General features: G+C 44.0%; 2 protein-coding genes across 2 annotated transcripts; one reads left to right on the top strand and one right to left on the bottom strand.

The window, feature by feature from the left end:
* Positions 1–1010: 1010 nt before the first annotated feature.
* Positions 1011–6363, top strand: irf10 (interferon regulatory factor 10). The gene is made up of 8 exons (XM_053423870.1): positions 1011–1476; positions 2303–2498; positions 2937–3013; positions 3765–3798; positions 4144–4248; positions 4339–4725; positions 4913–5031; positions 5843–6363. Exons 1-8 carry the CDS (start codon positions 1306–1308, stop codon positions 5945–5947), a joined length of 1194 nt encoding a protein of 397 aa, XP_053279845.1. The 5' UTR covers positions 1011–1305; the 3' UTR covers positions 5948–6363.
* On the bottom strand, positions 6360–24354 carry zmp:0000000926 (serine/threonine-protein kinase fray2). The gene is made up of 3 exons (XM_053423863.1): positions 23568–24354; positions 8145–9886; positions 6360–7995 (listed from the first exon to the last, which is right to left on the bottom strand). Exons 2-3 carry the CDS (start codon positions 9726–9728, stop codon positions 7528–7530), a joined length of 2052 nt encoding a protein of 683 aa, XP_053279838.1. The 5' UTR covers positions 9729–9886; positions 23568–24354; the 3' UTR covers positions 6360–7527.
* Positions 24355–24547: the final 193 nt, after the last annotated feature.

Here is a 24547-nt window from a genome sequence, read left to right as displayed (position 1 = left end):
TTCTATCTATCTATCTATCTATCTATCTATCTATCTATCTATCTATCTATCTATCTATCTATCTATCTATCTATCTATCTATCTATCTATCTATCTATCTATCTATCTATCTATCTATCTATCTATCTACCTACCTACCTACCTACCTACCTACCTACCTACCTACCTACCTACCTACCTACCTACCTACCTACCTACCTACGTTATTTTATTCATATTTTAAGTGTCATTTGTGTGGGTATTGATAGTAAGAGAGATTAACACTGCCCTCTGCTGGAAAAAAAGTATGAAGTGCCAAAATGTCCTCACTTTCCAGAAATGTCCTCATAGGGTCTATTCTTAAATTGGTCCTCACAAAGCTATAAGTACAGGAACACCAACACACACACACAAACTTTCATTTCACAGGTTAGGGTGGAGGTTAAGATATAATTTGTTGCTGCATCCACATGTGTGTATTTGTACTGCGTGTGGTGTGCGTGTGTGTGCGTGTGTGTGTGTGTGTACGTGTGCGTGTGCATGTGTGTGTGTGTGTCTGTGAGTGAGTGAGTGCATTACTTTAAAGTAATAACTTTCTTTACACAAGTGTGAAACAGAAAGAAAACAGATATTAAAATGCTGATGTGGCACCAGTGGCTGTGTGATTGGATGAAAGCTTCTCTCCTGTTGTTCACATACTGATTACCTTAGCAACTGAAGAAAAAAAAAATAAAGAAAAAAGAAAACGAATCTTGGGAATTAGTAGTTTCATGTAAAATGAATCCTACATTACACGTGATTTCTTTCACACATGTGTAAGGTAAACCAGGCTTAACTCAAACACAAACAATATAGGAACCTGTTAAGAAGCAGATAAGCAAAGATAAACAACCTCAAATAAAATATTGTAAAAAAACATTATTAGATTTCCTTTTGACCCAGTGACCTGCTCGTGTTACACCTCCCTCACACACCTTACATGGAAATGATTAAACGTTCTCTAGGACTCAGCGATTAGAAGGAAAACGAAAGTATAAACCAGAGCTCCACGTTTCGCTTTCGCTTCTAGAGCGCATTTGGTTTCACGCGCGACTTTTAGGCACAAGTTTGCGATTAACTCTCTCTCTATTACAAACTCCATTTATCACCATCACCCGGCTGCGGTTTTGTGTTTAAATTCCAGACGCAGAATTAATCAAATTATTGATGGTTTTCTCGCTTGCGGAGGCGAAGACGTGATCGGGCTGCGTTTCTCCGCACATGTCTCCGCCTGTGTGGGTCCGAGGTTTGACGGTGAAGCTGTAAGGACCGAGTGATGCGTTGAAGATGGTAGAAGGAGCCAAGCTGCACCTGAAAGAGTGGCTGATCGGTCAGATAGAGAGCGGGCGCTACGAGGGGCTGAGCTGGGAGGATGAGGACAAGACCATGTTTAGGATCCCCTGGAAACACGCAGCCAAGAAGGACTACAAGCAGACGGAGGATGCGGCTCTGTTCAAGGTCAACAATTTACCACCGCTCTGCTGTTATAAATCATGGCACCTGCAACATGTGGGTCCTGTTAAAATTCAACTTTAAATGAGTGAACACATTGATGAAGATAGTCCATTTTGATAATAGTGTCTCATTAAAATATTATTTATAACATTTCGTAATTAAAGGCCTCTGACAAATCAACACATTGATTTTTACATAATTATAATCAAAATGTTGTCGTTTTAATGGGACTTTCTTGTTGTTTGAAAATAATTGGTGAGTGCTACATGAATAAAATGTATAGTTACTGTTATTGTAGTATTATTGTAGTACTGCAGTATCAACCAAAAACGTAATAACACAAAACATATTTGACAAATTATTATTATTAATATTGTTATTAATATTATTATTATTATGTTTCTTACTAAAGCTGTAAATGGGTTGGAGCTAATCCTGAAACACCTTGAAATGAGTTTGAACATAAACCCTGTAGCTGGCTTAAGTCTTAACTCTTTGTAAATGTTAATGTATGTAAGGAATAACTTTACCATTGTAATAAGAAAAAGTCAAATTTAATGTTCTATGATTTTTTTTAATCATCATTCAACAATTTAATGGCAGGTGACATATACCTATGATTTCTCAGAATTAGTATTTTGTTTGTCAATTTCCAAATGCTCTCGATGGATTTAAGTAAACAGAACAACATTAATTATTCTTGTAAAGAAAATTACACTGCCAATCATTTCATTTAAATCTTTTGTACATGTTGAAATGTGTGTTTAGTCTACGATCTCCCCAGTTTAACACTCTAGCCGCAATATAACATTTCAATCTTTGCATTCAGGCCTGGGCTGTGTATAAGGGCAAGTACAGGGAGGGAAAGGACAGGGCTGACCCCACCATGTGGAAGACTCGCCTCCGCTGTGCACTCAACAAGAGCACGGACTTCCAGGAGGTTCCTGAACGCAACCAGCTGGACATCACTGAGCCATATAAAGTCTACCGCATCCAGCACGACAATGGGTCAGTCAGGCCAGCAGGTAAAAACTAAAGAACAGGTTTCTTTTAGTGTTCCAGTCACTCAGCCCTTGGCTTATCCTCACTGGTATCATATTTATAAACTGGACCATGACAAAAGGTTTGAAGTTTTTGCCCTTTTTTTAATAAATATACTATTATAGCATGTTCCCATATCTCCACTAAGGCTCAACAGTCCGATTAAATTCTATCAAGCGGCACCAAACTGCAAACACTCATGTATATCAGTCCAATTAATGTGCCTGATGTATGTTTCATCAACATCCATCCATTATTCCCTGGCTAACTGGTGAAAATGTCAGAAAACACTCTATGTCACGGTGTTCCCTGGATCCACATGCTGCTCAAACAAACAAACCAAAGCAAAGGAAAACATAACGTCCTTATTAGCTAATTTCTTTCTAACTTGATAAAATCCATGATTTGTTCTCTCTCCCCAGAGTCTCTACAGATTAAGGATGAAGTGATTATCAGGACTAGGATGTCTCCAAAGAGTCCTGTTATTTTGGATGAACAGGTTAGTTCAAAACTTGATAATGAGACAGGAAGATATAAACTGACAAAGTAAAGCAGTGATACTTGACAGTGGGTCGACGCAATATGTCCAACAGACGTAAAGATAAGTGTTAAGAACACTGTGTGAGGGCAATCAGTTTTTTTTCTATAGGGGTCAGTATTTCTAGTTTCCCTCTGTCTCTTTATGATTAACAGAATTTTCTTTCTGACTTTATAGATACAGGTATAGTTTATACGCTAGAAGACCCTTGATCCCTGGTTCCCTGAGTCTATTGCTGTTGTTTATGAAGCTTCCATTTGTCACTAAAGTCAAACAATGGTTTTTAAATGGTTGATTTGATTTTATTAATCCTATTCAGTTTTATTTCCATGGTGCCAAATCCCTACATACATTATCTTAAAGCACTTTTTTACATATTAAGGTTAAGACTCAACAATATTGTAGAGAAACCCAACAGTTCCTACAATCAACTATAGATATGTATTTATAGATGTAAAGATGATGTTATTAATGATAGCAGCTCAAGTTAATAGTCGAAGTATTTAGGTAAATAATTAGGGAACTAATAATAATATTGTCATATTATTATTATCAAGTCATGTCAGATCTGGATCCTGTAGCTCTGGAGCCTGAAAAATAAATACAGGATCTAATCTGTTATAAAAATAAACATGGCTATATTTCACTTATTTATTGTTTCTGTATTTGTTTTTGTTTTTGATTGCTTCCTTTTCATAATGAATCATTTCAGGCTGACATAGAAGAAGAAGAAAAACCATGGAGTGGTAAGTGTTACACACACAGACGGGTTCGGAATTCAAATGGAAAATCCTGCCCGTAGATATAAGAGAGTCAATCCTCGCCTGTTGACTCATAAAGATGTAATAACACAGGAGAAATACATAAGTTAGTCTACAGTCCATCATGTAGGACTTAGTCATGTTTGCATTCAAGGACTCCTTTTGTATTGGGAGACATTTGGGACCTGTATTGAAAACGAATCTAACCCATGTTGGGCCTAAATTAAGAATTTACCATAATGAACTTAATTTTAATATAATAAAAACAACTCTATATATCACAGTATTCTAACAGTATTGAGAATGTCTAATTCATCTGCTCTGCTTCAGTGGATCTGAGGATGGAGCACATGTACTGTGATGTAAAAGGAGAAAAAACTGAAAATCATCCCCCTGCTCCTGTCACTTTCTTCAGCCCTGGACTCACCGTATCGGGTAGGAAACACAAGTCTAACCGACTGTATATGCTACTGGCCTTTTACGCTGTATGAATTAAAAATAAAAACCTGTGTCTTGTGTGCGTAGACCTTCGTATGCAGGTGACGTTGTTGTACCAGGGTCAGACTGTGATGAAAGTGACCACCAGTAGCCCAGATGGATGCTTCATCCTGCAGGGCCAGGTTCCCTGGGGAAGTGAACGCATCTACGGACCCTGCACCGCCCAGCAGTTCTCGTTCCCCTCCCCGGGCTCTGTTTCCCTGCCCTCATGCATGGCCGAAGCAATGAATCGCCTGCTTTGTCACCTGGAACGGGGCGTGCTGTTATGGGTGGCCCCAGACGGGGTGTTCATCAAGCGTTTCTGCCAGGGCCGGGTGTACTGGAGCGGTCCGTTGGCCCAGCACACAGACGCACCCAACAAACTTGAGCGAGAAAAGACCTTCAAACTGTTGGACATACCCAGATATGTCAGCGGTAAGGCAGCACATGAGAATTCTTCATGTATGGTTTAGTCATGGTAATCTCACTGGAACAGAATAGGATCTACTCAAAGGGCGACAGATAGTCTGGGATCATTGGAAGTGAAATTAAATAAATGTTTCATATGCAAAAAGGCATCGTGTTTCTAGGCTGAATGTGAATATTCCATATGTCTGTGCAGAGCTGCAGAGGAGCTTACAGGGTAAAGGACCTGCACCTTCTTATGAGATCGAGCTCTGCTTTGGAGAAGAGTATCCAGACCCTCATGTACCGAAAACCAGGAAGCTGATCATGGCACAGGTCAGTTCTGAAGTTTATTTTTTGTCGTCTCCTCCTATATTGTCTAGATTTTTGGTTGCGGATAAGGAGTCAAAATAAAAAATGTCACCATGTGTTTGCTCAGGGATTCAATTAGAAAATGTTTGACACTCACTTTAAATATTGTATTTTAATTAAGGAATTAAAAAAGACACATTTGCAATTGCAAAATCAATATAAAAGAATGTACATTCTCATTCATCTTAAAAATCTCCATTTGCATTTTTTTTGTCATGGAAATGGACATTCTATTATATTGTTTTAGCAATTTAGTGAGAGAAAACAATTTCCTCTATCAGAACTTTGGTTCAGTCAAAATGTGAAATTCATGTAGAGCCTTATAATTGTCTCTGCCAGGAAGATTATGTTTCAACTGAGTTAGTTAGCAAGTTAACCCCCAAACCAGCTGACAGATTTCAATGAAACCTGGCAGAAGGATGTAGTTTGGGTCAAATTTAACCCATGAACTTTGTATGTGGATCATAATCAGGGGGGAGGATCCAGGATTTTTTTGTTTATAACATTTTGTCAACATTATATTTTATTTCTCAGAGAATAATTGATGAATCTGGATTGAAAAAATATCTGACAAGTCTGGAGGACTGATATTTTAATATTTCTTAGTGTGCGCAATTAGGTTTAAATCCAAATAAAAATCTGGAAGCTAGTGAATACATGGTTCCATCTTGAAAGGCCCCTCGTCAGTCGGACCGCAGCTGTAACATTGTAAATCACCAGGAGAGGTCCTCATAGGCTCACTGATAGCATGTTGCTCTGTGCTCTGCTGGTCCAGGTGGTGCCTCTGTTTGCAGTGGAGCTTCTGCAGAGGTTCAACCCGGGAGCGAGTGAGGAGACGCAGTCGAATCTCAGCTCCAACAAAGAGGGAGAGAAGATGTAGAGAGACTGTGAAAAAGCATCCGTGCACCTGAGCGAACATGAACAATACACATAAACTGTGACTTTCTTAGGCCTGGCATCATCAGGAGTTGGCGTATCATCAGTGGAGATGTATATATGATGAAGAAATGATAGACACGCTGCAGTGTGAGCCGGTTCGCATGAGGAAAATTAAAAGCGATGTTCTTTATAATTTTTGTATCTTATGTAGTTTTTTTTTACTTGTTCACCACACAGCTACTCTGCCAGGATTTATCAGATGTAAGAAAACATCTTGTTACTAATGTTTTATTGAAGTTTTTCCTGCATCTCTATCTTAATTCCATATTCATCATATGTATTAAATAATAATCTAACCGTTTAGTACCTCACAACGCAATCCAGAAAATAAAATGACACTTTTGATTAATCTATAAAGCTTATTTTTTTTTTCTCCTTTATTTCTAGCGGACATCATTTAACAGATTCACAATGTTTTTTTAAAAATATACATATATTTTTGTAGCTATGACATTTAGAAAGAAAAAATCAACAGGTAACGTTTTCTTTTTCGAGAAATAAAAAAAAACAAACAACTAAAGTGAGAGAGTGTGCTGAATCAAAGGAGATACCCGTATCTGAGTTTAAAATACTTTCATTGTTTTTCCCTGCCTTCGAACGTATACAGTACGTTCAAAAAAATAAACGAGACGGGAACAGAAGCGTACAGTGCACAGGGGTCAAGAGTATTCACAAAGCATCATGTTCCAACGTGTTATTAGCACCATTACTCTCCAGCCGTGCTGCACTTTCTCATTCTCTCCATCATTCAGTTTTTAATGGAAAAACACCACGAGTGTCAAGGCGATGTGGCACAGACCTGTCTGTGTGGGTGGGATTGTCTGTTACGCAATTTTCATTAGTGTTCTCCCTTTTCTCAGAGATAATGTTAAGAACATATTGGAGGGTAATGCCTTGACGAACAACAGTTTTTTGAAACGACTCCCGGCGATGAGAATAAGAAAAGGCGAAGACTTTGCTCGTACATTCAACTTGCCCGCCCAGGCCGACACTTAAGACATCGACTCGGAAGCAAAAAAAACAATATAGAGAAAAAATCAAAAATAAAATGCATTGGGAAATTGACAGATAAGATTGCATTAAATCTGTTTAGCATATTTACTGTATATAACATCTGTAATATGTATAGTCAAATTTCGTTCATATATGTCTGCACTTCCTCGATAGCGTTTACTTTCATAACACTGACTGAAAGTTGATACCCTGCAGAAAACACTGTCAGTAAGTAGGTGTGTGCGACAATCATTACAAAAACAAAGTGAATACAGACAAGTGCTTGATTGTCTCACTAAACGTCTTCAGTGCATCTGTAAGGAGCCGTCCAGAAATCCTTCAGCTGCTGCTCCTGCAGTGTGGACACCCGTAAATTCTCTACTGTTTTTACTTTTTATTCCTTCCCTGCAACCCTGCCTTGAGGTCTCTCCATTGTTTGTCATCGTGGGTGCAACAGAGACAAGGAGGGTGTGTGTGTGTACTCGTGTGTGTGTCAGTGTGCATGTATATGTATGCGTGTGCAAGTTTCTACTGCCACTTCATCAACTTGGAGCTATGAGGTAAATCCAGGAGGCTTTCATCAGTTCCGGTTGAGGGAAGGGCGTCAGGGGCGGACCAGCGGCGCTTGCGTGCACGTGGCTGCTCTCGAGCGGGGGGCTCTGCGGCCAGAGTGCGTGGCGGGGCTGCAGCGGGAGGAGGTGGGTGGTGGTGAGGAAGAGGGGGCGGAGGAGGTGGAGGTGGCATCTCCTCCCTGTGCGAGCTGCTGGACTCCCCTGTAGCCTTGGGGGGGAGTTGCGTGCGGTGCGCCCTGGAGCCAGTGCGCGTGTGTGTCCGGTGGGTTTGGCTTGGCGTCGGGGTGAGGGCCAGGCAGACGTCCCCCTTCATGAGCTGGCGGCAGGGCAGGCCGTACAGCTGTGTGGTTCTCTGGGGACTGCAAGAAGACCAGCCTCGGTCTTGCACAAAGAATGGATACTCCGCCAAGACCTTCAGTAACTCCTACAAAAAAGCACACAACCTTGTTACACACATTATTACATCAAATTGTATTAACTGAAAGTGCACCACCATACTCATGTACTTACTCAAAAGTACTCATCATGTCATGCAGTTAAGAGTACTTGTGTACTTCTGTAGATAAAGCTGACCTGAGTGTTGCGGTCCGTGAGGTGGACCTGCAGGTGGCTGAAGCCCTGGGCATTGCTGGGGGCGATCAGCAGAACGGTGCAGGTGCTGAGGTGGAACTCAGAGGAGGTGTCGGCGCTCCTCAGGAAGTCCTCGGTCCGCAGCTCCTCCACCCGCTTCAACCGCCCGCTGGCCAACTCGATCAGAGATCCCTTTGCGAAGTGAGGTAGGAGCGCTGGGGGAGATGGGTGAAGGGCTGGGGGTGAGGTGTGAAGATGGCAGGGAGACGATTCTCTCCCTCTGTCTTTTTCTCTGTCCCGTCGTCTCTCGCGCTGTCTGTCCCTTTCTTGGTCTTTATCGTGCTGTAGGTGCTTCTCTTTGTCTTTAGCTCGCTCCCTGTCCCTGTGCGAGACTTTGTCTCTTTCTTGGTCTCTTTCCCAGTCTCCTTGCAACCTTTCATGGCTGTTTGGCGGACCCAGGGGTGAGTGAGGTGAATTCTTTAGATTGTGCTGCCTGGGGCCCGGCTCCCTTTGCAGGTTGTACAGAGATGTTCCTGAGGGGCTATAGTGAGGGTAGGGCTGAGGGCTGGGGTGGCACACTGATCCCAAAGAGTAGTAGATCTGGGCTTCAGCTGGTGTGGCCCCTATGGGGTCCAGTTGTCCCCCTCTACTAGCCCTGGGGTCTGCTCCTAGGGGACTGGAGGAGAGTAAATTTGAGCCTGTCTTAACTGTACCATGCGGATGTCTGTCCTGCAGTGAGGAATGTGGCTCAGGGTCCTCCTGAGTTTGAGAGTCTAACAAAAATGGCCCTCCAGAATGGAGGTGGGAGGTAGGATCCTCCTGCTGTCTCCGTCCACCATTGGTATGGGAGCTGTGTGGACTGAAGTCCAGCCTGGTTCTGCTGCTCTCATTCCCGTACCCTCCTGTGAGCAGAGCCCTGGGGGTCGAGACAGTCCTGCTGCCTGGCCCATCCAAGCCGTTGGGCCTCTTGCCCAGGTACCTGTGTCTGGCATCAACTAAGCTCGGGTCTTGGGGGTAGAGTGAATGGTGGCTAAACAAGTATGATGGGGAGAAGAGAGAGGAGCTGTAGTCGCGCCGGCCGCTATTGACATAGGACCACATCTCTCTTGAATCGGCAGGGAAAGGAGTCTTGAAGGAGGAAGCCGAGGAGGAAGCGGATGAGGATGGCAAGGAGAGGGGACCCTCCCCTCTGAGCCACCTGGAGGAGTGGGGAAGGGGTGAGGAGAGAGGATCATCTCTCCAGGCGGGAGACCCTGAGCTTCTTCTCTCGCCGATCTGCCCTGGGAAAAGGGGAAGAGAGACAGAGGGAGAGTAGCTCAGGTGCCATGGGAGGGATAGGGGGAGGCATGGTGCCGGAGCAGGAAGGGATGGAGGAGTGTGGAGGAGATGGGGGTTTGGGTTTGTCAGTGCTCGATCCCTGTCACTGGCATCCCTGCCCCCCTCCCCTCTGCCTGTGCTGGGCCGACTTCGGAGCGGCACAGGGGGTTTGAACTCGTCCAAAGTGATGTGGTGTTCTATCGATCCCTGCCGAGACTCCCTCTTCTTGGGAGGGAGGCACTCTTTGCCGCGGTCGGGGCTGGGATTCATGGGTGGGCTCCAGCGGCAGTGGGGGCCCCCTGTGTGCGGGTGTAGGCTAGGTCACATGGGCCTCGCGGGAAAACGAACGGGGCAGACAGAGTGGAGGGCTGCTACACAGCATCACTGTCGGATCACTGCTGGTTCTCTTGCACTGGAGCGCCACTCACCTGGAGGATGAACGAGGACAGACGCAGATATGAGGGAAAAAAGGGAGGGAAGGGAGAGAAACAGAAGAAAGTGAGATTCAGACTGAGCGGCGATTAAAGGACCTGTTTCAGACAGGTGGAGACAAATCATCCAGCGACTTCCTCTTGCAGAACTACTTGAAAAAGGTCAGAAACTCTTAGCTTCCTGATGGCTGTCACTAATTAGTCATTACCTGCGTGCACTGTGGTGGGAGTGAAAGTACCCGACTTACTCGTTTTATTCAAAACACATTACTCCCACATGTGGGCTAAAAATACATTTGGTAGCCAATGAAGTTCAGAGTCAGAACACACACACACACACACACACACACACACACACACACACACACACACACACACACACACACTCACAGCAGGAGAGTTTTCATCTCCGACTCTCGGGGGATGATTGGAATATGTAGATATATTTTTGAACCACTTTCATGAGCCACCCCCACGTCACCCCCGGGGAGTTCTCTACATTCTATATAAGCTTACTACTACACCCCCCCCCCCCCCCCCCTCCGCCCCTTCTTCTTTCAGACAGACACACTTGGACAGCTGCAGACACACAAACATTCCCTCGGGCGGCTGTACTTACTCCCCCAGTGATAGGCAAAGCTGGTCACCACCCACCCAAAAGCTGAAGCAACACTGTTGATATTGCCACCAGTGGTTGTGCGTAATGGGTGTGTGTCTCAGCATATTAATTATATGTCACAGCAGGGGTATGGGGAAGTGTGTGTGACAGTTTGTGTGAGTGCATGCATGTGTGCCATGTTTGTGCGGCTTTTTTTGTTGTTGGTGGAAATGTGTGAAAGTGTTTATTTGTTTAGGTCTTTGTGTGCGTGTGTGTTTGTGTTCAAGCCCTCGAATGTGTCAGAGATTTTGCAGCCTTGTTTCATTCAGTGAGAAGTGCGGGGGAGCTCTACTAATTATTTTTCCCAGCGTCTAAATGGGTTTTTCTGAAGTGATGGCTGCCGCAGCGCCAGCCCAGCTGTTCCCTCCACCACCACCACCACCGCCGCCGCCATCCCTGCTCCCTCCGCCGCCACAACACCACAGCGCCACGATGCCACTCAGCCCCGCGCTCACCCGCAAGTCTGTCTCAACAGCCTACCAACTCCCCGCCGTCTCACCATCCGCCACACTGTCACCATGGCAACTGCGTCCGCACACACATCCATTCGTTCGGAGGGGTTAGACGGGGACACTCCGTGGAGAGGCGGGTAAACTGTTGCTCATCAAGTGATTTAGTCCAAAAACAGAATAAGTGTTAGCGTGGAGCAAGCTGTTTGTGCATCTGAGTGGAAAGCTGAAAACTGGGTGGTGAGAGGAGGGGAGAGTTATTGTTCCAGACACTGACAGCAGGGCTGCGATGGAGTCAGACGTGTGAAATGTTTATGATGAACAGTTGGTTTTGGCAGTTATTAGGTGAATTAGGATGTTGCCGTGAAGATGGGGACATATTATATAAGTCCGGCTTCACTGATATATTTTCAGTTCAGCCGAGACATTACATGGTTTCCGGTGCTGAACGAACCCATTGACCCGCAGGCTTACATGAAAAATGATGTTCTGCAGATTTCAGCGCTTCAGGCAGCGGCGACAAAAAAAAGTTGTTCCTTATATAAGTGTAATTTCTATCAATATTCCTCGAATATTCTCTATCAAATTAATTATCATCAATCTATCAATAAAATACATTTGCATAGCCCATCTTCACAAATAACAAATTTATTGAGTAAAAATGATTCGAATGAAAATACTACAATTTCTACTATAAAAAGAAATATGCCAGTTGAATTACAAGACAGGTTTCCTTAACAATAATTATAAAATATCAAAATACATTTTCAAGTCGCACACAGTATTCAAAAGGTCCGCATTTGTCAAACGTATTCATGTTTTCCCCCCCGGTAAGTCCTCTCCACTGCTGCACTCAAGAATCAAAATCTTTCAAGTTGATAAAAATCTGCCGCCTGTCTTTGTCCTGAAATGACTCTTTTGACAGCGCGCGTAAGAAAAAGGTTGCCGAGGTATTAAACTTGCAAAAAAGGAACAAGAAAACAACGATCGCACTTGTGCATGTGGAGGAGTTTGCAGAGAGCCGTCTTCTAACAGAACACTCCCACACTGTGCACACATGCACGCAGCGCTGGAGTTGATCTGGGGCTACTGTGGTTGAAGTATTTAAATATCCACTCCAGCAGATCACAGTAATAATGTTGTTGCACTTTCCTTCCAGCAAATGACTCCTTAAGGCTTTTTACAGGCCATGTAGGCACGGATAGACATTTATTTCCCTCAAACTGATAATGAAACACAAACTAAAACAACTGGCTTGAAAGTTTTTTATATAAAAATTTCAAATGCAAGTTTTTTTCAACTTACTCTCAACTTGCTCTCATGCAACAGTCAAATTTGACACATTGATTCCCCCGGCTCCATCTCATCCCGCCTTTTCTCTGCATGAATTGCTCAGGAGAAATATTAAAGGTGCATCCTTTGTAACTGCAAACCTCTTAAAAGCATAACAACAGTTAGTTAGTGACTAGTTCCCCCTGTTTCAATCAAAGAAAGAATAAATGAATAATTCAGCAGTGCTACCTGAAACAGATAAAGACGTCAAACAGCAGCTCTCCAGTTCAAAAGGAGCAGTTAGAGAATGTGCGAGCAGACAGACGAGGACGGAGCCGGCAGTTGCTGTGATGTGATGTAAGACTGACCTCAGTGCGGGTTGAGCAGACGTCCCGGCATTTGGCCGTCATTCATATTCCAGTCCTCCCAGAGGGTCAACCCACTCCTCAGCTCCTCACTGGGCTACACTGCTCCTCCACCACACCACCGCCTGTTCCAACACCCGCAGATATCAGCAGCCTCCAGCTACACCCTGACTCTGATCTCTGCACGCATGAAATAACACCAGCAAGCCCACCGAACTGAGGGAAAGAACTGAGAGCACTGCTATCCGTCTCTGTGTCAGTTGTGTATGTGAGTGTGTGTTTGTCAAGAATGTGTGTGTGTGTGTGTGTGTGTGTGTGTGTGTGTGTGTGTGTGTGCATGTGTGTGTGTGCAAAGGGCTGAGGAAATGAGTAATATCTAGCAGTGAGAAACATGTCTGCTAAGCAGAGCCACATAGGCAGACCAGTTGCTGCTGCCGCCCACTTGCTTTAATCACTGTGAGGGATACAAATATGCAGACACACACACACACACACACACACACACATTTATATACGTTATGCATACAGAAACACACACAGACAGACAGTCAAGGATGCAGCACAAACACATTATATACGTGACTATATGCTGCCTTTGTGCTGTCTGATGTTACGCTTTTCACCCGAGTTGCACCAGTTAAATGAGTCTTTTAAAAAAAAAAAAGGAAAAGTGGTGAATCAATCAAATGAGTCAGTAATCAAATCATTGGTCCGTGTTTCCCATGAACACGTTTCAGACGACATGTTGGCTCATCAAAGAGAGGAAGGGATGGAGGGGCGGCCGAGACACAGTTGATGAGAGATAGGGAGGGACATGGTGGGAGGCTCATCCCACACACACTCTCAGACTTGGGCTCTGACTCAAAACTAAACCACACACACACACACAGACAAAAAACACACAAACACACACAAATACACACACTGCATTTGGTACTTTTTGTTTATCGGTAGATTTTGTCAGACTTTGTGTCCTTTGTTCTCATCAAGCCAATTTGTGATTAACCTTCCTGATTTGACTTCATATGCACACAAACACACATACACAGGCACACTCACAAACACAAACACACACACACACACGCACACACACTCTGTTACTTCATATGCGCGCACACCCTGATTGATTTGCTTCAGTGATTCAGTCGGAGTAAAGCAAAGTGTGTCGGTATGGCTGGCGTGCCTTATTAGGGCTAAATTGGTAAGAGCAGTGTAGTTCATTTCCACAAGAAGTCAGAAAACTGTCAGTATAGAAACCTTTTACAAAATAATAAACAGGCCCAAGGTTAGAAAGGCAATGCTATGCAAATAACCCTGTCTGCTCCACATCAAGAAACACTGCCAAACCTCAATTCAAACAAGCTTATGTTAATTATCGGCACAGAAATGCAATACAGGAGCCAGAACATAAATTGGAGCACAGGGAGAAATAGGATTTAATGAAGCAGTCTAAATCTTAAATTGTAAAAAAGCAATATTTATTTTCCTTCACATTTCTACAAGCAACTCATCGAAGCCGTCGGAGCACAGAACCAAACAGAGAATCATATCCAGCGACAGTAAATTAGAGGTTAACCTTGTCTAACTTCTCAGCCTCAATGGATTGGAAAGCTAATCAGACTTGGAGGTGTGCAGACACATCAGCCTGAAGGCCACGCTGAAATATCCTCGCGCCGAGGTGACAATAGACAAGAAAGTCTCGTCTGACTCTTTCTCAGTTGTCAAAGTGAATGCTGTGTGAAGCTTGTGCGCGCTGAGGTTGTGTGGGCACAAGTGCTGTCTGCTCTGTTATTTGTTGTACTTGCATGGATTCATTATAGACATCAAATTGTATGACACAGAGATCTTTTTCTGTCGGGAGTTGAGATAATATTAAACAAAATAATGGTTCTATTTATAATAGTGGGGTCCACTTGTTAATGTCACATCTAAATCAAATCAATAACCTGAATAAATAAAACAACCTCTAATTAATAAGGCTATAAGTAAATTATAAACACATTTTAATAATTGTATGTGGTACCACATGAAATTGTTTATTTTACTGTTATTACTTTTTTTTAAATGTCTTAATAACCAATTAAACTGTCAAATTTGCTGCTTTTAAAAATGAAGTTGCTCCTACAAAAATAAAATATTTCTGAAGTCAAAGCATATGGTGAGGTCATCAGGTATCAGACAACCATTTAAATAAAATAGTCCAATAGTTATGCGAGATAAACTCGCACATTGATTTAACTATTAACTGATATTAAATCTTGAGTTCAACAAGTCACTGAGTAATCATGCTCTTATGATTCAAATATTTAAGTAAATAATTTAAGTAAAAATACAAAGCAGTGCAGCAAAGCAAATAATTAATTTCCCCCCAGAAAAGAAATCCCTCTGACATCACAATCTCAATTTAAAACTATATAGTCCACAATAAAAAACAATACAGTTTTCCTACATTTGTCATAACACTAGTCGATATAAGTTTTGATGTAACGGTCCAGTCATAGTGAAAACGAAGCAAATCGATTCAAATACCGAGTTCATCAAAGAGTATTTACCACAATGTGGAGATAGAGAAATGACTGTTGTGCTTTACTTATACATGCACAGCTTTTGATATTTAGCTTATCGTTTACACACCCACACACACACACACGCACACACACACACACGCACATGCAAATGCACACGCACACACACGCACTCACACACAGACAGAAATCAACACATGCAATAACACCTTGGAGTCGTACTGTGCTGTCAGTCATTCCTGGCACCACTGAGGCCTTTGGAGTACACTCTCTCTGCATTTCATTAAGCTTTGGCTGTCTGTCTCTTTACCTGACTTTGTACTTTTTAATCTCACACACACACACACACACACACACACACACACACACACACACACACACACACACACACACACACACACACACACACACACACACACACACACACTCAGAGGATCCGGCCTTGACAAGAAAGGTCGTATATATGTCAGACTACAACCCCCCCCCAAAAAAAGAAACATTGATGTACAAGGTGAGTTGATGAACAGATTCTACAGAAAATGATTTACTGTCTGAGTGTCTGGACTGTTTTTTAAATTTATTAAAATGCTATTTCACTCTTTCTTTTTCTTTCATTCTTTTCTTCCTTTTTTTAATTTTTTTTACCATTCTTCATGCGTAGCCTCGTATCGGGTGTCTGATCACGTTTCAGGCTGAGTGTGGATCTATGATGGACATCTGATGCAGCAGAAATTTGTTGCTGAATGTAACAGATCTGAACAGAGGAGAGAGTAGAGGAGAACAGGAGGAGGTGAGGAGGGGTAGAGGACACGGCACACGGATAGATAGATGTATACATAGATAGATAGATGGATGTATAGACATATAAAGAGATATAAAGATAAATGTATAAAGAGATATAGATAGATGGATGTATAGATAGAGAGATAGATGGATAAAGAGATAGATACATGTAAAGAGAGATAGAGAGATGGATGGATAGATGGATGTATAGATGGATATATAGATGTATAGATTGTATAGAAAGATAGAGAGATATATTGATAGATGGTTGTATAGATAGTAGATATATAGATAGATGGATGTATAGATAGATAGATAGATAGATGATAGATAGATAGATAGATAGATAGATAGATAGATAGATAGATAGATAGATAGATAGATGATAGATAGATAGATAGATAGATAGACGATATTTATATATAGATAGATAGATAGATAGATAGATAGATAGATGATATATAGATAGATAGATAGATAGATAGATAGATAGATAGATAGATAGATAGATAGATAGATAGATAGATAGATAGATAGATAGATAGATAGATAGATAGATTGATAGATAGATAGATGATATATAGATAGATAGATAGATAGATAGATAGATAGATAGATAGATCGATAGATAGATAGATAGATAGTGAGCAAACAACTTCTTAAGTCTTGGAGGGAGAGTTGGAGAAGTGGGAAGGGATGGATGAATGGATGGAGGAGGGAAGTACTACGAGCCTCGTGTGGTGGCTTACTCCACAAGGAGCTGGGCTAAGCTGATAAAAGGACAGGGTGATACGGGCGATAGCTTAATGGGCAAAAGGCCAGGTCAGTCTCCAAGGGCCCTGACCCATTCTTCGACAGGATGAGCCAGCAGCCCTGCCCGCAGCAGGCTCAACCACAATGAGGATGGGCTTATGGCTCAGGAGTTACTATTAACACCCACGCATACACACACAAACACACACGCACAGGCCATACTGCTTGTGCACAGACACAAACACACACATGCAAAATAAGCATTTACTCAGGCGTATTCCTTGTGCAAGCGCTTGATCCGACATGCACGTCTTCCTGTGGCACAAAATCAATGAAAATATCTGCGGTTTTTGTATTAAAACTTGATATTAACTGGGTGCTCTGAAAGTGCAGCAAAATAAACAGTGCATACAAGCTTCTGAAAAGCAGATCTATACACAGACACACAGAGATAAGAAGCTGAGGGGAAGACAGTGCAGTGTGTATGATGCAGACTCAAGGGTGACGCCTGTAATGTATTGCTGGGTTAATCCCTGTGAATCCTAACTGGTAAGGCCTAAGGAAGGCTTAGTATAGGTCTGGGAGGAAATCCCCCTGTGTGGTGGTACAGGCCATTAGCCCCTAGGGTATAAATAGGGCAGCTATGGCTCCTTAAGCTGGCTTTTACGCAATATCAGTTAAAAATATGACTTGACTAATTACATGCAGGTCAGCCAGTCAGCAGAAGCCAAAATTCCTCCGGCTCGTTGACCACGGCAGGCGGTGGCAGTCGTCCTGTGTCCCTCGCTCTCTGGCGTGTGCAGCCACAGGTCAGCAGCCAACAAACCGCAGAGGTGACAGGTATTCTGCTCGCGGCGGATATTTCTCTCGTGTCATTTTTGCTGTCATTCGTTGACATTTCAGTGTTTTGCTGATGAGACTTTCATTTTTGCACATTTTACATTATCGCAGTCCGTTAATATGAGGAGTCCGCACCGGATACATTTTCAACCGCAAAGGGCAGAGTTTGGTTTCAGCTCGATTTGCACGCGTCACGAAGACAATGAATAAAAAACAAGCGTCAAACGTGCCGCTGTGCTTATGTGACAGCAGTTTTCTTGATGATGTCACATACTGGGTACGCACAGTCATGCCTTTGGGCAGCCATTTGTTGTCATGCCATTTTTACTATGAGCCCCTCTCATTAGTCTGTGACCCGATAAGTCCAACTCAGAGCCCTGTGAGAAGAGCTCTCAGGCTATGAGATCATTAGCTTATGGGTTAAGGTGTGTGTGTGTGTGTGGGGGGGGGGGGGGGGTAGTAAGAGTAGAATGGGACGTAGGGCCTTCAGCTACCTGGCTCCTCTCCCATGGAACCAGTTCCCACTTTGGGTTCGGAAGGCAGACACCATCTCTACAGTTGCGTTTAGATTTAAAACAATCCTCTTTGATAAAGCCCGTTGTTCGGGCTGGATCACGTGAGTCCTGAACTATCCCCTTAGTCATGCTGCTACAGGCCTCGACTGCTGGGGGAACTCCCATCATCATGCACTCCCCTTTTTCTGTTTCTCTGCCCCAACATTTATTTATTTGACCACATGCTAATAACTTTGCCCTCCCGTAGTCTCTCTCTCTTTCAAGAAGTTTCTTCCAGTTAATGGGAGGTTTTTTTTCTCTGTAAATGTAAAGGTCCTATCCTTCTATGTAAAGTGCCTTGAGATAATAAAGATTATGATTTGGCGCTGTACAGATAAAATAAAATTGAATGGAATAGTTAAGAAGATGGGGAAAGAGTGAGAGAGAGTGTTAGACAAAGTGGAAACAGCTTGAAAAGAGTGAGGACAAGAGCGTGTGTGTCTGTGTGGTAAAAAGGAGAGGGATTACTTTTCCTTCCAAAGATTTGTGGGCTTCGGCACTGTCCCCTGGCGTCTGCCAATCAAACAGGCTTTCCCTCGGATGTCTGGTTTTGCAGTAAAATGTCAGCGAGCTGTAAGCAAACACAGTGATGGTATCTCCATGGAGAGGCAGCTCACAGCCTGGTCTGGCCATGGTAGCTCGAGTGCCATTCATTTTACGGAGAGACTGTCTAGACTGGTTTCACAGATCCTGTCACGAGTACCTTTATCAGTGGCAACATTCAAGGCAACATTGCTATACACCGGCATTATTGCCATTGCTTTACATACACACACACACTCACACACACACACAAACACACACACACACACACACACACACACACACACACACACACACACACACACACACACACACACACGCACACACAGGCACACACCGCTATTTTGGTGAGGACACTCATTGGCATAATGCATTCCCTAGCCCCTTAACCTAATCCTAACCACATAAACTAATTAAAAAACCTCAACCCTAACCCTAACCCAAAGCCTTAACCTAACCTAAACCTAATTCTTACCCTAAAACCAAGTCTTAACAGTCCAAACAGTCCATTAAAGGGGTATCACAAAGTGAGGACCGGACAAAATGTCCTCACTCCGTAACTTGTAGACTCAAACTGGTCCTCAGAAAGATAGCTGTACAAGAGCACACACACACACGAACACAAACACACACACACACACACACACACACACACACACACAAACACACCCGTCTTATAGAAAATGCTGCAATGATATTGAGTGGGTTTAATGCTTTTTTCTTCTAAATGAATACAGGTACAGTCCCAGCTCCATGTGAGAGAGAACATGTATCACTCAGCTATTTGCAAATAATATTCCATTTATATATCTTCTTACATTTAAAAGAATTGCACGCTACTCATTATTACTTTACTGATGTCGCTTTCTGACTGTCCTCTTGATTTCCCCACTGTAGGATTAATTTATTTTATCTTAATTTATCTAATCTTATCTTATCTTATCTTATCTTATCATATCGTATCTTATCTTAAAAAAGTAAAATTATTATAATTCTTAAAGTAAATTTTTTTTGATAATTGATTTAACAGCATTGCTACAAAGGTAGAAGACGTCCTTCTTCAGGACGAGCTGTCAGGACACTGTTGACACTACAGGCCTTCGGATGTCTCAGATGTTACACCTTCTGTACGCTGTCACAGATACTGTGTGATATATTGTGTTTATGTCCACGTCGGATCTGCTGTTCAAGAGAGCAGATGCATTTGTGCCTCGTGCAGCACGCAGAAAGACAAGCCCGGCCGGAAAAAACTGTAGGTGTAAGAGGTGGGTGGCGAGGTTGAAAGGTCGTCGACCCCCATTGTAGATGAAGTGTGGAGGAGGAGGAGGAGAACATACTGCTTGATCATACACAAATGTTCTCGAGTCGAGGCCAGCGAAAACGAACTGCGCGAACACAAAGCGGAGAAAGACGCAGATAACTGACGGATCCCATGTTTCCACATCCGCCACGTCCTCACACATTAGGATCTGAAAGCCAAGGCATCCTATGAAATATCACTTCCTGCTCCTTCCTGCACCGCAGCCATCAGGTGCGTCTGCCACCTCAAAGTCGTCTGGGCGTGGTGTCAGCTGTATTCAAACACCTGCATCTGTCTCGGATTATTTTATCACCGTCTTGGTTCCTCAGCTGAGCTTCCCTTGTCAAGTTTCCCAATGTGAGAGCGCTGATCTGGGAACAGTGGCCACGCAGGCGGCCTTGACCGACTCAAATGTTTGTAAATGAAGAACCGATTTAAATCCTGCAAATATTTTAACAGTAATTTCTGCTGTACGATTCGTTGTTAAGTGCTTTCCCGAGGCAGGTGAGTTGTGATGTGAAGCTCTGTAAGCCTCCATGTGTTGACACATAGCAGATGTGCATAGTTTGCTCGACTTGTCAGTTCTCAGGATACTTGAAAGAAAATGATGTGAGCTGCTCGGCTTAATGTACATTTCTAATTATAAGGGAGCTTTTAGAGATGTATCCACACATGAGGGAGGAGTGGAGCTCGACTTTGACATGCAAAAACATGCGAGCTTGTGTTTGACTGGAAGTGACAGCGAGACTTAATGAACTGGTGAGTGTTTCCCCGCTCTCCGAGACTCGGAAGAGGAACAGGGACATAGAAAAAAAATGATCACAAGAACAAGTTTATGTGCGGTTATGGTGTGTGGCCTCAAGACAGAAAAAGCCTTTTACACAAAGGCCCTGAAATCACACATGGCACACACACACCAGACACAACGATTGTTAAAATCACACAAACGCCCAGTCTCTGCATGAATGTACACTCGACTAAGTCCTCCCTTCATGTCTCTTTCACTTTCAGTCCCCCCCCCACCCACCCCCACCCCCCCCCCACCCCACCCCGCCCACGCTCTCTGTCTTTCCCTCTCACTTATCTGGCGGGCTGTTTGTGAGCACACACTCAACGTGGGTGAGAGTGCTAGAGTAGAGTATATGACTGTCAACACAAGGTGCAGGGTTGATGTCTGTGTGGTGTTTGTGTCTGTGTGTGTGTGTGTTTGTGTGTGTGTGTGTGTGTGTGTGTGTGTGTGTGTGGTGCTGTAGGTGGAGAGGCACAGCAGGGCGTGAAGGAGCTCTGTGATAATGACAGGCCAGGCATTATACAACGTTTAGATTGCATAAGGAGAAGATTATTTTTGGTCCAGATATTGAGGATGTATAAGTAATATTTAACGTGGGTGGACTGCACTGTGTGCGCACCTCCCAGTGCACGGACGTGTGTTTGTGTAGAAACAAATGTTCTGAAATGTGCTCAGTTCTTTCGAGGAGCCCGTGGGCGTGAGCAAACTTAAGTGCATTATGTGTTTGTAAGAAGGGGGCATGAATGTTTTCAGATTTCTTTCATCGCTATCTGCATATCAAAACAAGTATGTGGGAATGTTGGCACGTTTGTGTACAGTGTGCACAAGGGTGTCTTCATAGCGAGCTCCCACTCATTATCACTTTTAGACTTCAGAGAAATCCACTCCTTATTGGGTGAAAACCTCCAGCTCTGATGATTTGGGCGTTTAAAGAACACATTTCTCCTCCAGGGACTGAACAAGTTTGACGACTCTCTCTCTCTCTCTCTCTCTCTCTCTCTCTCTCTTTCTCTTGCAGCCGCTCACTGATCCAGGGTCCTGTAAAGGATGTGTTGTGGGGAGTCACACAAGTGAGGCGGTGAGCAGAGAGAGAGTCTCCGTGTGCCACTGCCTCCTCTGTGCTGCCTCGCTCCTTGCATGAGTGTGCCCCTGTAAAAATAGACCTCTTAAAGGGCCAGCAGCCACTCAACCTTCTCCCACAAGAGGCCCGTTCTGATCTTCAGGGCCACAGCACTCCAAGAAAACGTGGGGATGGGAGAACATGCCGTGTTCCCCATTCAGCACCACAGGGACACGTTGTGTTTCTACCCCCCCCCCCCCCCTCAAAACATAAACATGTGTAGGTACAGCTTCTCTTTGTCATCTCTACATCATTCACAAGGAGACGCTCTGCTGCAGAGCAGGAGTGTAACGCAAAGCTCCAGTCTTTGTCGGGGTAAGATAATATACAACATGAAATACTCAAAGGCGATGCAGCTTTTGAAGTCACTTGAGTCCCACCTTAACACAAACTCACTGATACACAGGGTTAGCTTTATATACACAGTTATACACAGTTATACACAGGGGCTACCTTTTTCACGTGAAAGTGACAAATCCGACGTTAACAAATACCAGAAATAAACGCTCCTTTGTACACGTTGTTACTGAGCAATCTCTCAGTGACAGAACGCTTCCTGCACACTCCAGCAGATCCTTCACATAATTGATATAGGCTAAGTAAATTAAGTCGGCAAAGGAACGAATGTTGTGCGTCTCCTATAGCCGAGAACTGTCTGAACCTGTGAAGTGTTCCTATGTGCAGCATATGGGGTATCACTGCAGCAGAAGGACACGCCTGCTGTGGCAGAAATAGACTTACAGAAAATCATCATCACGCACTCTGGCGTAGTATTTCTCCATCGAGAATGGCGAGAAAGGTGGAGGGACATGAAAGAGTTGGGAAACGGAGAGATGCAGAAACAGACAGTCTCTGAATGAGTGGAGCTGCACAGTTTGAATTGGAGGATGTTATTTATCCTGCTCTCTGACTGAATGAGAAGTTAGAGGCATCTGCACACCTGCACATTCTGCAGGAGCTCTTCGCCGGAGATGCCCCCAAAACATCTGCATCTCCTGTTTTGACTCTCTTTCCTTCTCCCCCTCCGTCACTCTGCCTCCTTCCAAAATTGTACCCAACTCGTCTGTACCCCCACCCGCACCAAATCTCTCATCCATCCCTTCCAGCCAGAGCGGGCTCCTCCAGGGCCCCTTGCTATCTCTGGACCAGGGCTATTTAAGCCCACTGCTCTAATTCTGAAAGTCCTGATCTGCTGTCAGGCAGAGTGATGAACCTCCACCTCTCTGTCTCTCTCTCTCTCTCTCTCTCTCTCTCTCTCTCTCTCTCTCTCTCTCGCTCTATGTGTGTTTCTGTCTTCCTCACACACTCCTCTCTGGATCAGTCACACTCTCCCTCTTGTTCACACTCTCAGTGTCATTCTCCTCAACGCGCACAAACACCCCCACACACAGGTGCTGCCTTCCATGAGCACATAGGAAGAGCCCATTGACACACATGAGACACAAACACACACACACACACACACACACACACACACACACACACACACACACACACAAACATATTCACCCTATAATTAACCCGGCTCAGGATGACATGTGCTGTACGTGCAGTTACACTAACTCCTAAACTGGTGTCCCTCAAAGCATTTCAAATCACAGAGCACAGTGTGTTCACCCATTCATTCAAAGTTGCCAACACACCTGCACTCCCTCCATGCTACACGCACACACACAAACACACACACACACACACACTCGGAGGAGGAAGTGGTGTGGTCACATACCTTGCCGGGTGTCTTTGCGTAGCAAGTAGCAGAGAGTTCACTCATTGGATCAGGCGGCAGCAGGCTCGTGGGGAGATATCCAGTTTTGAGAGACAGCGAGTGTCTTCTCCTCTCTACAGCTGAGCCTTCCCTCCCTTCATCCTATCTCTGCCTCTCCTCCCTCTCACTCTCTAAACGCCTCTTTGCTCTCTCTACGTCCCTGTGAGCGTGCTTTCTCTCCTTCTCTCCAGCTTGATCTCTCCAGCCCCCTTCCTCCCTCCCTCTCCCTCTCCCTCTCTCCTTCACTCCGGCTGACACACACCTTCTATCTTAACCTTACAACTTCAATCTGCAGCAGTCATGCCTCTCAGTGAGTCTCTGACACACAGTGACACTTGATAACTTTTTCTTTGCCCTGCCTGATATGTTCTCTCTCTCTCTCTCTCTCTCTCTCTCTCTCTCTCTCTCTCGCTCTCTCTCTCTCTCTCTCTCTCTCTCTCTCTCTCTCTCTCTCTGGGAGTGTATAATTAGACAGAGCCCAGTGGTAATACAGTCAGGCTCATTGTGGGAGCCTTAGCATTGCTGCTCATGTTTGGCTGATGGCCCAGCGCCTTCACTCATTAACCTCCCTCGAGCTGCAAAGTAGAACGGCCCACTTGCTCGTGCTATTTGCTGCACCACCTCAGCCTCTAAGCCCATCAGCCAATCACAGCCCACGGGGATGATGGGAAAGGTGTGCTTCGCCAGCCACACGGTAGGGAGACTCCGAGTGAGGGAGCTGAACATAACCAGTGAGTGTTGGCCATGTTCTTCAAGGGGGAAGTGTGCGATCAGCTGGTCAAGATCTAAAATTTCAGGATTTCATCACAGTCATAATGAGTCAGTTCTCTTTTTTTGGGGTTTAATCATCTGTTCATGACCTGCGAGCAGCTGCATCATGTGCTTCTTTTTCTTACAACCCTGAAACCACTCACACATTTTATTGTGAAACCACTGTGAGG

The sequence above is a fragment of the Pleuronectes platessa genome, chromosome 6, assembly GCF_947347685.1.
Source record: "Pleuronectes platessa chromosome 6, fPlePla1.1, whole genome shotgun sequence".
NCBI classification, from domain to species: Eukaryota; Metazoa; Chordata; class Actinopteri; order Pleuronectiformes; family Pleuronectidae; genus Pleuronectes; species Pleuronectes platessa.
Note: the sequence above shows the minus strand (reverse complement) of the source record. Positions and strands in the feature narration are given on the sequence as shown.